The sequence below is a fragment of the Hemitrygon akajei genome, chromosome 23 (assembly GCF_048418815.1).
Source record: "Hemitrygon akajei chromosome 23, sHemAka1.3, whole genome shotgun sequence".
Taxonomy (NCBI): Eukaryota; Metazoa; Chordata; class Chondrichthyes; order Myliobatiformes; family Dasyatidae; genus Hemitrygon; species Hemitrygon akajei.
In genome coordinates, this window is record NC_133146.1 from 33224153 (window position 1) to 33240122 (window position 15970).

The 15970-nt window shown below is 42.9% G+C and overlaps 1 protein-coding gene across 1 annotated transcript in view; it reads left to right on the forward strand.

Moving 5' to 3' along the window:
* The window catches only part of LOC140715316 (bifunctional 3'-phosphoadenosine 5'-phosphosulfate synthase 2-like), an 86547-nt gene that overhangs the window by 15090 nt on the left and 55487 nt on the right, over window positions 1-15970 (forward strand). The window contains exon 2 of the mRNA XM_073027353.1: window positions 10928-11042. Coding sequence (XP_072883454.1) covers window positions 10928-11042 — 115 coding nt within the window. The remainder of the gene's footprint in view (window positions 1-10927; window positions 11043-15970) is intronic.

Genomic DNA, 15970 nt, shown 5'->3' on the forward strand with positions numbered 1-15970 from the left:
TCAGCTGTTTCAGTCATTTCACAAAATGAGTTTGAATGGCATTTCAAACATATTGAACTGAAATCTGCAGATATCAAATGAAGAACTTATACTGGAGAAACGATAACTCTTGTGGAAATGACATTCATAACAGTGAAATGCAACAACCAACAAGTCACATTGGGCTTGTGTGTGATAAAGCAGGAGGGCCAGCATTGTGGGGCCATGACTGGCTGAAATAACTACAATTTGATTGGAAATCCATCCACCATTTGCATGCCACATCTCCTGCAATACAGTCAACTGAAAGTGAATTAAGAAATGTACTGGATATGCCACAGCAGTGTTCAAGGATGGCATTGGAGAATTTAAACATATCAAGGGTAAAATATTGTTAAATTAAAATGCCTCACTCAAGTTTTACAAAGCCCATCTTGTTCCTTATACCATCCGTGATGAAGTAGTCAGTGAGCTAGACTGCATGAAAGCTGAAGGAGTTCTTTCAAAGGTTGAGTGGAGCTTATGGGCAACACGTGTTTTCAGTAGCTAAGAAGAATGAGTCTGTCAGGATCTGTGGTGATTTCAAGGTCACCATCAACCCAGTACCGAAAGAAAATTAATACCCGCTGCTTAAGATAGAGGAAATGTTTGCAAACCTTTCTGAAGGAAATCACTTCAGCAAATGGACTTAGCTGAAGCCTACCTACAGATGGAGATGGAAGAAGGGTCCAAAGTGTTTCTCACCATAAACACTCACAAAGGAATTTATCACTATAATAGGCTTAGCTTTGGAGTAGCATCTGCACCTGCACTCTGTCAGAAAGCTATGGACCAGGTGCTGCAAGGCTGCCCAGACACTCAGAGTTACCTGGATGACATCATTGTTACTGGTGAGGATGACAAGGAACATCTCCAGAATCTGAAGCCAGTGTTAAAAAGACTAAACAATTTGGGCGCAGAGCATGATGCAACAAAGGTGAATTCTGTAAATCAAGCATCACTTACTGTGGTCACACCAGTGATGCACAATAATTAAACAAGTCTGCTAAGAAAAGTCAAGCAGCAGTTGTGGTCCTACTTAGGATTTATCAGTTACTAGAACAGGCGACTTTGCTCCATCCCTAGAATTTATTACTACAGATCGGGAAGAAATGTCAGTGGACAAAGCAATATGACATGGCTTTCCTAAAGGTAAAGGAAGTGATGATGTCAGACACTGTACTCACACATTATGATCCACATCATCCAGTGAAACTTGCCTTGACTCCTCGTCTTATGGTAGCAGTGTAGTCATGCGACATGCTATGAGCGATGGAAGTGAACGCCCGGTTGTCTTTGTATCACGGTCCCTTACTGCTGCAGAGAAAAATTATGCACAGATTGATAAAGATGCCTTGAATCTGGTTTGGGTGTACAATGTTTTAACCAGTAGTTGTATGGGAGAGAGTTTACCATAGTTACTGATCATCAACTATTAATGTCCATTTTCAATTCACAGAAGAGCCTTCCACTAAAGGCAGCAGCATGAATGCAGAGATGGGCTCAGTTTGTTAGAGGACACAGTTTCAAGGTTCAAGAGGACAACTAATCATTGTCCCGTTTACCCTTGGAAAAGGAAGTACCTGAAAAATCACTAAATTTACACTCCTCTTGATGTATTCTCCCTAATGCAAATTGAAAGTCACCCTATTATGGTAGGGATGATCCAAATGGAAACCAGTAAAGACCACAGATTCTCATTTCCACATGGCAACCCTCAATGGCTGGACTGAGCAGCAGAAACTCCAGTTCCCCCGTTTTTACCAGAGCCAGGATGTAACTCCCCCTGACAGAGGTTGTTTTATGTGGGGTTGCAAAATGCACTATCTAAGCTGAGAGCTAAAGTGTTGGAGGACCGACTGAGCATCTTCCCATGCACTGTTGGGAGTGTCACCACATCAAGAAGAAAGGTACTCAGGGCTGTCAGAATCACTTCCTTACAACCACCTTGGAGGAGGCCACAGAGCCTGAAATTGTTTTACAGCCACAAGTCGCACCTGCCAAGCAGTGTGAACATTCCTTGCCATGAAAGATGTTATCCCACCAGATTAAGAAATCCTCCTCAGTGATTAAATCTTTCAGCCTGAATGGAACAATTTCAAATTTACTATGCTGTAGATGTCTATATAGTAGTTGTATTATATAGTATACTAGCTGGCTGGTGGCGTAGTGGCATCAGCTCCAAACTTCAGAGCGAAGGCTCCCGAGTTCGAATCCAGCCGGCTCCCTTGCACGCTTTCCATCCGCGCCGGGTTGAGCGTCGAGCTAGCAACTCAGCCTCATAAAAACAAGAAAGCCTGCTAAAAAAACGCCGTTACAACGACATCCCGACGACTCCACTCGGAGTTAAGGGCTTTCTGCTTCGATAGTATACTGTGTATATCGTTGAGATGCATTCTGCATTGAGGGAGATTATAGCTAAGCAGGGAGGAGTGTTAATACTTCAGTAATATTTGGGTAATTTTGTATGTATATTATTTGATTAAGCATTCTTAGTTGTACACATAACTCATTACAGGTTCTAAGTAAAAGTATGTGAATGGCATACGTTATCACCCACTTTTTCATACGTGTGCACCTTGCTAAAAGTAAAATTGCAACTGGGTATGCACCTCCTAGGCTCCCTTGTTTTTATTTCAATTAATTTTATATTTTGTCGTTACAAAACACTTTAATGAGCTTTCCTGATTGTGTAGAGTGTACTCTGGGACCATGAAAGGCTGTGTGAGATGTGCGCTCCCAGCAGTTTCCACCGCTGTGCCGCCGACATAAAGAGAGGCGAGTGGTGCGAGATTTCGATAACAATTTCCTTTGTCTTGTTGATATTAAGAAAGAGGTTTCTTTTGCCTGGCAGGGCTCCTCGAGCTCTTCCACCTCCTCCCCGTAGGCCTTCTCATCATTGTCGGTGATGAGACTCACCAGTGACGAGTCATTGATGAACTTGACAATGTGATTACTCGGGTGTTTGACCGTGCTGTCCTGTGCGAGCAGAGTGTACGGCATCGGGCTCAGCCACAGCCCTGGGGGGTTAACATTTTGCTAAAATGTTGTCCAAATAGTATGATTCATTCTAGTTTAATGTAACTTCTGAACTACATTCCTTGGAAGTAGTATTGCAGCCTGTTGCCTAAAAGCAATAGGGTCAGGGACAGACACAACTGTATTTATTTTAACCATGTATAATAATCTGGGTTGGCTGCAGTTTCATGTCATTAATAAAGCTCAATTTATAGCTTTTGGGTTTGACCTAAATCCTACAATAGTCAAATTAACAAGATGCATTCCAAAATCAAAATGCGTTTTCGAGTTTTAGAAGACATCAGCGCAGTGTAAAATTAAACTTCCTTAACAATGTTAATAACCACCTCCATTCACAGAATTGTTGTTAAAGCCTTTTTAAGTTGCTTAGGACTCATGAATGAACATAATTAGTTTGTTCCCAGCTTCGAAAGCTTGTTTGTTGAATGATGCAGCTGTGCCTTCTTGTATTTCTGAAGAAATTATAAAGGCACCAAGTCCCTAGTGCTTATTCAAAGATTTGAATCGTCTCGCTCACCTCTGTTTTCTGCTGTTTCATTCATGTTTGGTGCTGTTTCCCAGCAGAAGGCTGTTCACAGCTGTGGACTGCTGTAGCAAGATATGCATTCAATTATTTGGTATGTGGACCACAGGCTGAATGATTCTGAAAAAAAAAGCAGCAAGCAAAATAGTCATTCACAAACTAATAACATAGCAGTAACTACTGCCACACTGCTTCAGCAACAAATTGCATTTATTCAACAGCTTTCACAGAATTATTCTTAGACAGCCCATTGGCATGCTTCAGAGTGGAAGTTGGTTGTGTGTGTGTGCATTCCTTTAACTTGAGGAGGGTGGGAATTGTGCTGCTGTTTGCCAGATATCAGATACCAGATGGTCCTAGCCTACTGAGACTTCAGCGCAAGAGCAAGGAGGCCAGAAAGCTGGAAATTTAGCTCTGCCATGTCGACTTAATACACTCGCATTCATGGCTATCTACTCAGATGCCTGTTTGTACTCAGGCCCCGTATCCCATCGGACAAAAATGCAAGTTCTCATCCACAGAACTCCCTCTCATGGATCACCTTCTCATGGATCCCCTTCCCCTTCATCCATTCCTTTTTTAGGCATTCCTCGTCCACTCTCCTTCACACTTCACTCTCCTGCCCCTTCCTTGATAGCCCCATCCCTCTTCTCATTTCCCCCATTCTCCCTCTCTCCACACCCCTCTGTCTCTTCCTTTTACTGAATCCCACTCTCCAACCTCCACATTCACCCTGTTCTCTCTCCCTCTGTCAACATCCCAAATTACTTTTACAGGGGCAATAACAAAATAAAAACACCTTTTCTTGTGTATTTTCACATGTGGCTTGGCACTCCTCTCAGCTGGAGCATTGTCCAGAAACATAAGGAGATATTATGGCAGTCAGAATCTGGGTTAAAGAAGTAGATTTTGAGAGAGAATTGGAGAGGAGTTGAGCTTTGAAGATGGAACTCCAGAGGCAGAGTGGGTAGCTAGTCTATGGTCACAATAATGAATCAGAAAACTCAGGCTATTAAAAGGCCAGAGTTGGGGGAGTTGAGGATCCTGACTGTGTAGGCTTATGTTACCTGAAAGTATTCCTCTGAGAGTTCCAGGTTCCTCCCTCATAGGTTGTAGGTGGGTAGGGTAATTGGTGGCTGTAAATTACCACTGGATGGGTGAAGGGGATGGCTGATGGACATAGGAGAGAGAACAGGCTACAGTGAAATGTGGAGGAATGAGATAGAGTCAGAGATAGTGCTTGTTTTCAAAGCCATCTTCCCTGTCTCAGACTACCCCAATTTACAGTAGAGTACTGCATTGGAGGCAAAGGTTCAGCACATCATCTAAAACTTTGACAAACCTCAATTGATGTGTGGTGGAGAGTATATAGACTGGCTGCATCATGGCCTGGTATGAAAACACCAATTCCCTTGAAAGGAAAACCCTACAAAAAGTAGTGGGTTCAGCTAAGTCCATCACGGGTGAAGCCCTCCACACCACTGAGCACACCTACGTGAAAAACTGCCGCAGAAAAGCAGCATCCATCATCATGGATCCACACCACCAAGGTGATGATGCTCTCTTCTCACAGCTGCCATCAGAAAGAAGGTCCAGGAGCCTGAGAACCCGCACTACCAGGTTCAGGAACGGTTATCACCCCTCAACCATCAGGCTCTTGAACCAGTGGGAATAACGTCACTGCACATTTCCCACAAACTATGAACACTCTTTCAAGGACACTTCATCTCATGTTCTCATTATTTATTGCTTATTTATTATTATTATTATTTATTTCTTTTGGTATTTGCACAGTTTGTTGTCTTTTGCACACTGGTTGTTTATCCTGTTGGGTGCAGTCTTTCATTGATTCTATTGTGTTTCTTGTAGTTAGTGCGAATGCCTGTCAGAAAATAAATCTCAGGGTTATATATGGTGAGATATTATAATTATAAATTCTCTTTGAGTTTTGAATGTTAATATTGTGGCTTGATTTTAGAAAGCAACAGGCTGGAAAGAGGGCTTTACCTGTTGCACTGGAAACCACTGTTGCAATAGCTAAGATTCAGTGTAGATAAAAAAAAACAATGGAAATCTATGTCAGTGATACTGAAGGATTGTTTCATAAATAACTAGGAATATTGAATATCTTGACAAAGTCTTGACAAAATGGTTCCTCAGCATCGGTTTCCCTGCAGGGTCCTTTGTTCATGTGGGAAGTTTTATATCTGTCTGGAGCTTTATGTTTATTATGTTATTAGACTCTTATGTTTATTAGACTGATAAATGAAGCTTCCTTTGCCCTTAACTCCTGGTGCACTGTATCAGGGTGCTCATAATGTGGCATTTCTTTTGCATCTCCTTTTCTTTTACGAGGTCAAATTGCTAGCTCGACGCTCAACCCAGCACGGATGGAAAGCGTGCAAGGGAGCCGGCTGGATTCGAACTCGGGACCTGTCGCCCCAAAGTCCAGCGCTAATGCCACTACGCCACCAGCTGGCCCCTGCCTCATAGTGGGCCATAACAAAGCTTATGGGGAACAAGGAAATGGCAGATGAGTTGAACAGGTACTTTGGATCTGTCTTCACTAGGGAAGACACAAACAATCTCCCAGATGTAATAGTGGCCAAAGGAACTAGGGTAAAAGATGAACTGAAGGAAATTTATATTAGGCAAGAAACAGTGTTGGATACACTGTTGAGTCTGAAGGCTGATAAGTCCCTGGGACCTGATGGTCTGCATCCCAGGGTACTTAAAGAGGTGGCTCTAGAAATCGTGGACGCATTGGTAATCATTTTCCAATGTTCTGTAGATTCAGGAACAGTTCCTGCTGATTGGAGGGTGGCTAATGTTGTTCCACTTTTCAAGAAAGGAAGGAGGGAGAAAACAGGGAATTATAGAACGGTTAGCCTGATGTCAGTGGTGGGAAAGATGCTGGAGTCAATTATAAAAGAGGAAAATACGACACATTTGGATAGCAGTAGAAGGATCAGTCCGAGTCAGCAAGGATTTATGAAGGGAAAATCATGCTTGACTAATCTTCTGGATTCTCTTGAGGATGTAACTATGAAAATGGACAAGTGAGAGCCAGTGGATGTAGTGTACCTGGACTTCCAGAAAGCTTTTGATAAAGTCCCACATAGGAGATTAGTGGGCAAAATTAGGGCACATGGTATTGGGGGCAGAGTACTGACATGGATTGAAAATTGGCTGGCTGACAGGAAACAAAGAGTAGTGATTAACGGGTCCCTTTTGGAATGGCAGGCTGTGACCAGTGGGGTACCGCAAGGTTCGGTGCTGGGACCGCAGCTGTTTACAATATACATTAATGATTTGGATGAAGGGATTAAAAGTAACATTAGCAAATTTGCTGATGACACAAAGCTGGGTGGCAGTGTGAAATGTCAGGAGGATGTTATGAGAATGCAGGGTGACTTGGACAGGTTGGGTGAGTGGGCAAATGTATGGCAGATGCAGATTAATGTGGATAAATGTGAGGTTATCCACTTCGGTGGCAAGAACAGGAAGGCAGATTACTATGTAAATGGAGTCAAGTTAGGAAAAGGGGAAGTACAACGAGATCGAGGTGTTCTTCTACATCAGTCAATGAAAGCAAGCATGCAGGTACAGCAGGCAGTGAAGAAAGCTAATGGCATGCTGGCTTTTATAACAAGAGGAATTGAGTATAGGAGTAAAGAGGTCCTTCTGCAGCTGTACAGGGCCCTGGTGAGACCACACCTGGAGTATTGTGTGCAGTTTTGGTCTCCAAATTTGAGGAAGGACATTCTTGCAATTGAGGGAGTGCAGCGTAGGTTCACAAGGTTAATTCCCGGAATGGCAGGACTGTCATATGTTGAAAGATTGGAGCGACTGGGCTTGTATACACTGGAATTTAGAAGGATGAGGGGATCTGATTGAAACATATAAGATTATTAAGGGATTGGACACACTGGAGGCAGGAAGCATGTTCCCACTGATGGGTGAGTCCAGAACTAGAGGCCACAGTTTAAGAATAAGGGGTAGACCATTTAGAACAGATATGCGGAAAAACTTTTTCACTCAGAGAGTGGTGGATATGTGGAATGCTCTGCCCCATAAGGCAGTGGAGGCCAAGTCTCTGGATGCATTCAAGAGAGAGTTAGATAGAGCTCTTATAGATAGCGGGGTCAAGGGATATGGAAAGAGGGCAGGAACGGGGTACTGATTGTGTATGATCAGCCATGATCACAGTGAATGGCGGTGCTGGCTAGAAGGGCCGAATGGCCAACTCCTGCATCTACTGTCTACTGTCTATTGTCTATTGTCTAATCCAGCATGCACATCAATTGCTTTCCAGTCTAGAATCACATGGCAAATGCGGCTAAATAAGAAACAATAAAAGTGGTTGGAGGTTTTTTTACATTGTGACTTTCACTCTTCTCAACCGATTGGCAATAATCCAGTCCTTTTGTGCCAGGGACAAGGCAAAAGTTTAATAAATGTGAAAGGGTTTTAATGAACTGCATTTGCTTTTTGTTAAACTTGTAGCATGTAAGTTCAAGAAAACAAAAATCCTACATTATTCATTTCCCAGCATATCCTTTTCAAACACGGTTTCATTAATTGCCCATTTGTTTTGTTTATAGTGTGTAACCCTCTCACTGGGGTTCGTATACAAACTTGGCTCGTCAGCTAACTCTGCTACAGCCTCGTGACTCAGCGGTGAGAAGGTCATCTTCCATAAGCAACTCACATCTAGGGTCATTATGATCTGGGTTCAACCAAACAAGAAAGTTGGGATGTTCCGTTTAAAGAACATCGATTTTAGTGAGTGCTGTGTAAACACTGCCCCATGCAAAGTTATCATTCACAAGAAAAATAGGGATCGTACACCGGCATAAATTTACCAAGTAAATATGTCTACCAATACTTCAACTTAGCAAGCAGTTAACAGAAAAAGAAAAGTGAAAGAAAAGGGCCTATTACAGTTAAACCAGTCTAAATGTGTACATAAGCGTTGGAGCTCGTTTCTGTAGTAGTTGGGTGTATCGCATTGATTACTCATGTGCTAAACCTACGTTGTGTGTGGAGGACACCGGCCAAAGTTCAAACTTTCCTCGAAGACTATTTCGAACAAACAGGCTAACTCAGGAGTATTGGCACTTCCTCTAAATGATTCGGCTGCACAAAGCACTTCTTACAAGAGGGTCTTCCCTTCAGGTGGGACCCTCCCAGCATCTCCCCTTGTGCTCTTCTCTCCGCACCTCCTGCCAAAGAACCCTAAACCAGACTACTGTACTTCAGAAATCCGATCCCGCCCAGCTCTCTCAAATCATCCATAGCATCCCACTGGGCAAAATGCTACCATGACAAGCCTGAATGGCTAACCCAACATTCCTAAATTGGACAAAATGGCTCCTTATCTTTAACTGAAGCCAAAACACTAATCTATGAAGCTTACTAACAGAGCACATTGCATTTGCAGAAAGCTGCTGAGGTAAAAATGCCTCACAGCATATCAGTAGAAACCTTAACCAGGGCATTACAAGTGAATCATGTAAAACAAAGAGCGATACCTGCTGTGTATGTCGTACTATACCTTCTATTATTTCTTGGTTTCAATGAAAAAAATTCATATCTTCTGAATCTCATCAAACAATGTTCCCAAATCTGGTCTTTGCCCACAGGCAGAAATGGCTTTTGCTGCAACGCATTCTGAGGAAATGCCATTGCTATGTTAATATTAGTGACTCCAACACCCATCCCCATCTATAACATACGGAGTACTTCAGATCACCATTGACGACATACAGAGTGACTGCAAATCAAAGATCAATCAGAATCGGGTTTATTAAACTGACATATGTCATGAAATATATTCGTTTGTGGCAGCAGTACAGTGCAACATATGAAGTAGACTATAAATTATTATATGTGGGGTAAGAAAGTGAGAAAAATTAGTAACATTCAGAAATGATGGTGGAGGGGAAGAAGCTGTTCCTCAAGTATTGAGTACAGATCTTCAAACTCCTGTACCTCCTCCCTGATGGTACCAATAAGAAGAGGGCATGTGCTGGGTTGTGATAGTCCTCAGTGATAGATGCCACCGTTTTGAGACATCACCTTTAGAAGATGTCCTCAATGCTGGAGAAGGATCATGATGGAGTTGGCTAAGGTTAAAACCCTCTGCTGCTTTTTCTGATCTTGTACATTGGTCCCTCCATACTAGACAGTGATATAACCAGTTAGAATGCTCTGCACAGTACAATTTGATGACATACAAAATATCCTCAAATTGCCAATGAAATATAGCTGCTGGTGTGCCTTCTTCATAATTACATCAATATGTTGGGCTCGGAATAGATCTACGGAGATGTTGACACACAGGAAACTTGAAACCGCCCACCCTTCCCACTGCTGATCCCTCAATGACGAGTGGTGTGTGTTGGGCAGGAGGAAAGGATAAAAACATATTTGGCTGAGCTAGGCCTGTTGCTCCTGTATTCCTACGAGTGCCGCATCAATGATTTTACATCAACCAATGCCAGCTGATTACCTGCTCCCTTTCCTGCCCAGTAAAGCAGTACTGAGCAACGAGAAGCACAAATAATGAAGTAGAGACATCACTGGCATATTCAGCACTCAACATGCATAGCAACCTGTTAGCTCTTCATTCTTTGCAATTTAGAAGAATGAGGGGTGGTTTTATTGAAACAGTTAAGATCCCAAATGGGCATGATGGGATTGATGCTATCATAATCGGGTGAAGGGACATGCGTATAAAGGGGATAGCCATTTAAAACTGAGGCGCACAGGAACTTCATCTCTGGCACTGTCCATCCTAGTTGTGGAGTCTGGACCACTTGGGGTATTTAAAAAAAGAGTTTTTTTAAACTGAATCCAGAGTTCTGGGGAACTGGCACTGAAAAGGAATTGAAGACTGGGGAAGATCAGATTGAATGATGGGGTAGGCTTAAGGGGATAGCTAGCCAACTTCTCCTTCTCTTCCTCCTCCTCCGTCTTCTTCGTCTTTCTTTCATGCGTGGCAAATGTTATTTTTTGTAACATCAAACAAACTATGACAGGAGCCCATCAAAGAGATGGGTGGCATTTTGAGTCAAGACCCTTCAGTATTTTATTGCTGCTTCTGGCCTTTGCATTCTTTTATCTCCATTCTTTTCTCTAATTCTTCTTGTGATTTCCCCTTGTTGCTGGGTATCACTGGAAAATTAAGCTCAGTACACACTGTTCTGCTGTGTTCACCATCAGCATGAGGCACCCTCTGCCCAAAACATTGACTTTCTAGTCACTTCCTTAGATGCTCTCTGACTTGCTGTGTTCCTCCAGCATTTTGTATGTGTGTTGAAATAATACTTGGTCTTTTCACAGGACATTCAGAAGTCCACCAATGTCGTGTATCAGTCCCATCACGTTAGTCGAAACAAGAGAGGCCAAATCGTTGGCACTCGTAGAGGATTCCGTGGTTGCACTGTCTGGCTAACAGGTAACGTGTTAAACTAGCATCCCTGAAAATCTATTAACACAATCATGGCTTTAGTGTAGTACGTACTTGTGTACAAATTCCTTTCTCTAAGTCATAAGAATGCAGAGTATAGAAAGACGCATGCTAGTCTTGGGGTTGATACTGAACATCGAACAAAATTCTGGAAGTCGAAGTCCTGGGTCTACAAGGCTGAAGTCCAGTGGGGAAGTTGGATGCCCATTGTCCACGAATCCACTGAAAAACCAGAGTCCTGTTCTGGGGCTGGAGGACTGTGTGGGAGGGAGGAAAGGGGCTTGCTTTGCTGTTGTTTGTTACTTTGTCGTTTTGTTATGTTGTTCTGCTGAGCATTGTGGGAATGCAGAGTTGGCACTGAATTGTGTGGTGACACTTGCGGGCTGCCCCCAGCACATCATTTGGGTGTGTTGGTGAACACAAATGACACATTTCACTGTATGCTTTGATGTATATGGAATAAATCTGAATCTGATATTAGGGAACAAGTGCAACTGATTTATTCAGCTCTCTAATTACTCTGTTTTCATGGATGTTTCTTAATTCATATTAGCCAAACTCTACACAGCTTTCCTCCTTTTGAAAAGAAAATGATTTTTTTGTCCACACTATTTACACATTTACTTCTAGTCTGGAGGAAGGTGTCCTTCTTGACTTAATCCCATAGAATCTTGTGTTGATGCTTCTGCAGTTACTGATTAACTTCTGGAATAGACTCACCATTACACAAGTCTCTGATATCCATGCTTAAAATACCAGAGTTCTTCTTGCAAAGCTCTGTGGAGCATTGTACTTTCACTACATTTGCTATAAAATGTAGTCGCCACTAAACACAGCCAAGTTAACAAGTCCATCATGGTTATCATGTAGCTTCAAGTACTCTGTACACTGTTGTTTTATGTATTCAAACATCTCTCTGACTCGATCATACTTTTAAATTTTTTCTGTATAATTTTAGACAATACTTTTTGTGCCTTCTTGGCAAACTGTGACTGGAAAATTATTTTAAATTATTTATTTTTATTGCATTATTGTGCAGAACATGCCCTTCCTGCCCTTTGAGCTGTGCCGGCCAGCACTGTGGGTTAATCAAGGGTCAATTTACAATGACCAATTAACCTACTAACTAGTACATCTTTGGATTGTGGGAGGAAACTGGGTAACTACATCTGCTCCAAGTGCATTGACTTAAGAACTGAGCCAGATCGAAAAGGTCAGGGTGTTGGGTCCACAGGTGAACGCTGGTTTTGCCTCATTTTGTTCCGTTCGTTTTGCTGTTCCGTAATGGTTACTCAGCTTCGCACTGAACTGAGGTTGTAGCCTGCTCCAGCAGCAGAGATGCCTGGTTTCAAGTCTTTTTTAAAACTTCAGTTGCTTGCATAATTTGATTTTTTTTCTCTCTCTCTTCCTCTCTCTGCACATTGTTAGAGTTTATTTTTGAAGGGTTCTTCTGAGGTTTCTTTGTTTTGTGGCTCCCTGTAAGCAAATATCGATGTTGTATAATATTAACATACTTTGATAATAAATGTAGTTTGAATTGCAGCTCCTTGGAGACTGTATTAAGGAAATAGAGATACAGCTGGATGACCTTCTGCTTATAAGGGAGAAGGAGGAGGTGACAGATAGGATATACAGGGAGGTAGTCACCCCTAAGTTGCAGGAGGCAGGTATGTGGGTGACTGTCAGGAGAGTGAAAGGGAATTGGCAGCCATTGCCGAGTACCCCTGTGGCCATTCTCCTCAATAATAAGTATACTGCTTTGGACTCCGTTGGGGTTGGTGGGAACGACTTACCAGGAGGAAGTCACAGTAACCAGGTCTCTGGCACTGAGTCGGGCTCTGTGGCACAGAAGGAAAGGGGGGAGAGATAATGAGTGCAGTAGTGTTGTGGGCGGGGGCGAGGGAATTCCATAATTGGTGCAGTGGAAAGCAGAGTCTGTGGACCTCTTTGGAATGTGGGAAGGAGCTGGTGCACCCAGTGAAAACCCACGAGGTTACGAGGAGAACGTACAAACTCCATACAAACAGTGTCAAGATTATACTTACACCTCCTGCATCGGAATTCTTGAAACACACTGATATAAACATTTACTTCAACCTTTTAGATTTTATGTGAAGTTATACTGAGGTAACAGAGGGATCCACTTTTGAATTTTCCATATAATTCCAATTTAGGACCATCATTTCTAAGAATGGATGATGGTCAAGAAAAACTAATCCCATTTTCCTTGAGTGATTACAACTTTCCATCCAGTACCTGTGGCAATAAGTGCAAGTTTAATTGTACAGTATGCTGTATGTTGTATCATAGACTACCCAAGTTGTTCTTATATAAGTCATGTGACATTTATAGCCTTTCCCCTATTTCCGTTGCTTATCTTTCTTCAATAACTGGTGTAAGATCTAACACAATCTGGCATGATAGCAAACTTTGTCTAAAAATGGAAAAGAGTGTAACTCACTGGCTCAGACATTTCAGGCCAAGACCCTGCAACAGAACTGAGATGGGCAGTCATGAGGGGAGAGGGGTAAGGCAGGGGCTGGCAGGTCGTGGGTGGACCTGAATGGAGTGAGGATGATGGGCGGGGGGGGGGGGGGCAGGTGAGGGAGGGGATGCAGTGGAATTGGAAATCAGAGGCTGGAAGGTGCTGAGCAGGGGTACCACAGATGCACATGCTGGACTCCAATAAGTAAGGAAGGTGATTATTGGATCGGGTAAGAGAGGGCTGATGGGTAGAAGTGGGAGAGGGTTGGAGACCCTGTGTAACTAATAGGAGGACAGAAGTGGTGTAGGGGCGGGGGTGGTGGAAGCAAAACTGGATGATGGGCCAGAGGAGAGTTTGGAGATAAAAAGAGGGCTAATTGGACTGGAAGGAGTTGGTGGTTAGGGGGAAGGTAGAGGACAGGGAAAGCAGGTTATCTGAATTTTGAAATTTTAGTGTTCACACTATCTGGTTGTAGACTGCCCAGGGAAAGTATGAGGTGCAGTTATTCACGTTTGTGTTCGACATCAGCCTAAGTGTGAAGAAGACCATGGCAGGACAGGTCAAAGTAGGAATGGCAGGGCAAGAGGTTGTTGCTGTTGATGCAGTGCAAGGTTTAAAAGGAGTTCAGGAGCTTTCAGCTTTTTGGCAGGCTGAAATCAGTTTGTTTGTTAACGATGCAGTGCAAGGTTTAAAAAGAGTTTGGGAGCTTTCAGCTTCTTTTCCACAGGCAGCGATCATGCAGAGCCAATAAAAAGAGAGGAGCTATAAGTGGAGCAGCCGTTGTGTGAGTGGGCAGTTGTTAGAATGGTCCAGCTTTGGCTCAGCTGGCTTAGGTGAGAACAGGCTTGGTCAAGAACAGCCAGAGGTTCTAAGTAAGAAAGTTTCTAGTAAATTTTTCCCTCTGAAAGTACATAACTAGTGCACTGAGAATGGATCTGGAGGTAGTGGATCACTCCTTGTGAGATGTGGTAAATCTGGGAAACCTCCAGCCTCCCTGATAACTACACCTGCTCGAAGTGCACCGACTTAAATATTGGGCCAAATTGAAAAGGTCAGGGCGTTGGGACCGCAGGCGGAGGCTGGTTCTGCCTGGTTTTGTTCAGTTCTGCCTGCTGTTCGACAATGGTTACTCAGCTTCACACTGAACCGAGATTATAGTGGGAATAAAGAGGCCTTTTCTGATTGGCTGCCAATGACAAGCGGTTTGCTGCAGGGTCAGCGTTGCGGCTGCTTCTTTTCACGTTGTAGGCCAATGATTTGGATGAAGGAATTGTTCACTTTGTGGCCAGGTTCGTGGATGATATGAAAACAGATGGAGGGGCGGGCAGTGTTGAGGAAGCAGAGCGTATTCAGAAGGATTTAGACGGATTGGGGAAGGAAGTAGCAGATGGAATATCTGTAGGGAAGTGTATGGCCATGCACTTTGGCACAAGGAACAAAGGGATGAACTCTTTACTAAAAGGGGAGAAACTTCAAAAGTTACAGGTGTAGAGGGATCTGGAAGTTCTCATGCAGGGTACCCTAAAGTTTAACTTGCAGGTTGAGAAGACTAGAATACAAAAGCAAGGATGCAATTATTAGGGTTTATAAAGCATTGGTCAGATTACACTTGGAATTTTGTGAGCAGTTTTGGGCCACTTATCTAAAGAAAAGATGTGTTAGCATTGGAGAGGGTCCGGAGGAGGTTAACAAGACATCCCAGGAATGAAAGGTTCACATTTGAGTCATGTTTGATGGCTCTGGACAGTACTCTCTGGAGTTTAGAAGAAAGAGGGGGGATCTCATTGAAACCTATCAGATGTTAAAAGGCTTAGATAGCAGATGTAGAGTGGGGGATTCTAGGACCAGAGAGCACAGCCTCAGAATTGAGTGATACCTATTTAGAACAGAAATGAGAAAAGAATTCAGTCACCAGAGGGTGGTGAATCTGTGGATTTCATTTCCATGGATGGCTGTGGACCTCAACTCATTGGGTATATTTAAGGCAGAGGTTGATAGGATCATGATGATTCAGGGCATCAAAGATTATGGGAAGAAGGCAGGAGAATGGGATGATTGATCAGCCATGATGGAGTGGCAGAGTAGACTCGATGGGACAAATGGCCTAATTCTGCTCCTATATCTTATCATTTTACAGTCTTGTGATAATGTAGGGTTGCATGTGAGTAAAGATGTTTTATTGTCTATTAAATATTCTGCCATTTTAATCCACATTCTTTGATGCATTTTTATTTTCGATAGATCTAATTTGGTGAGAGGTTTGATTCCTGGCAACTCTGTGGGTAGATTCTGTGAGGTGAACAATAAATATTGCTTATTATCAACTGCTAGAGCCAGTGTCACTACAGTAATCAACACAGACTCTTGCCTGTATTCATATAGTTGGCATTGCCAAGTTGTTCTCCCTTTACTTCACTCAAACTCTTCTAAT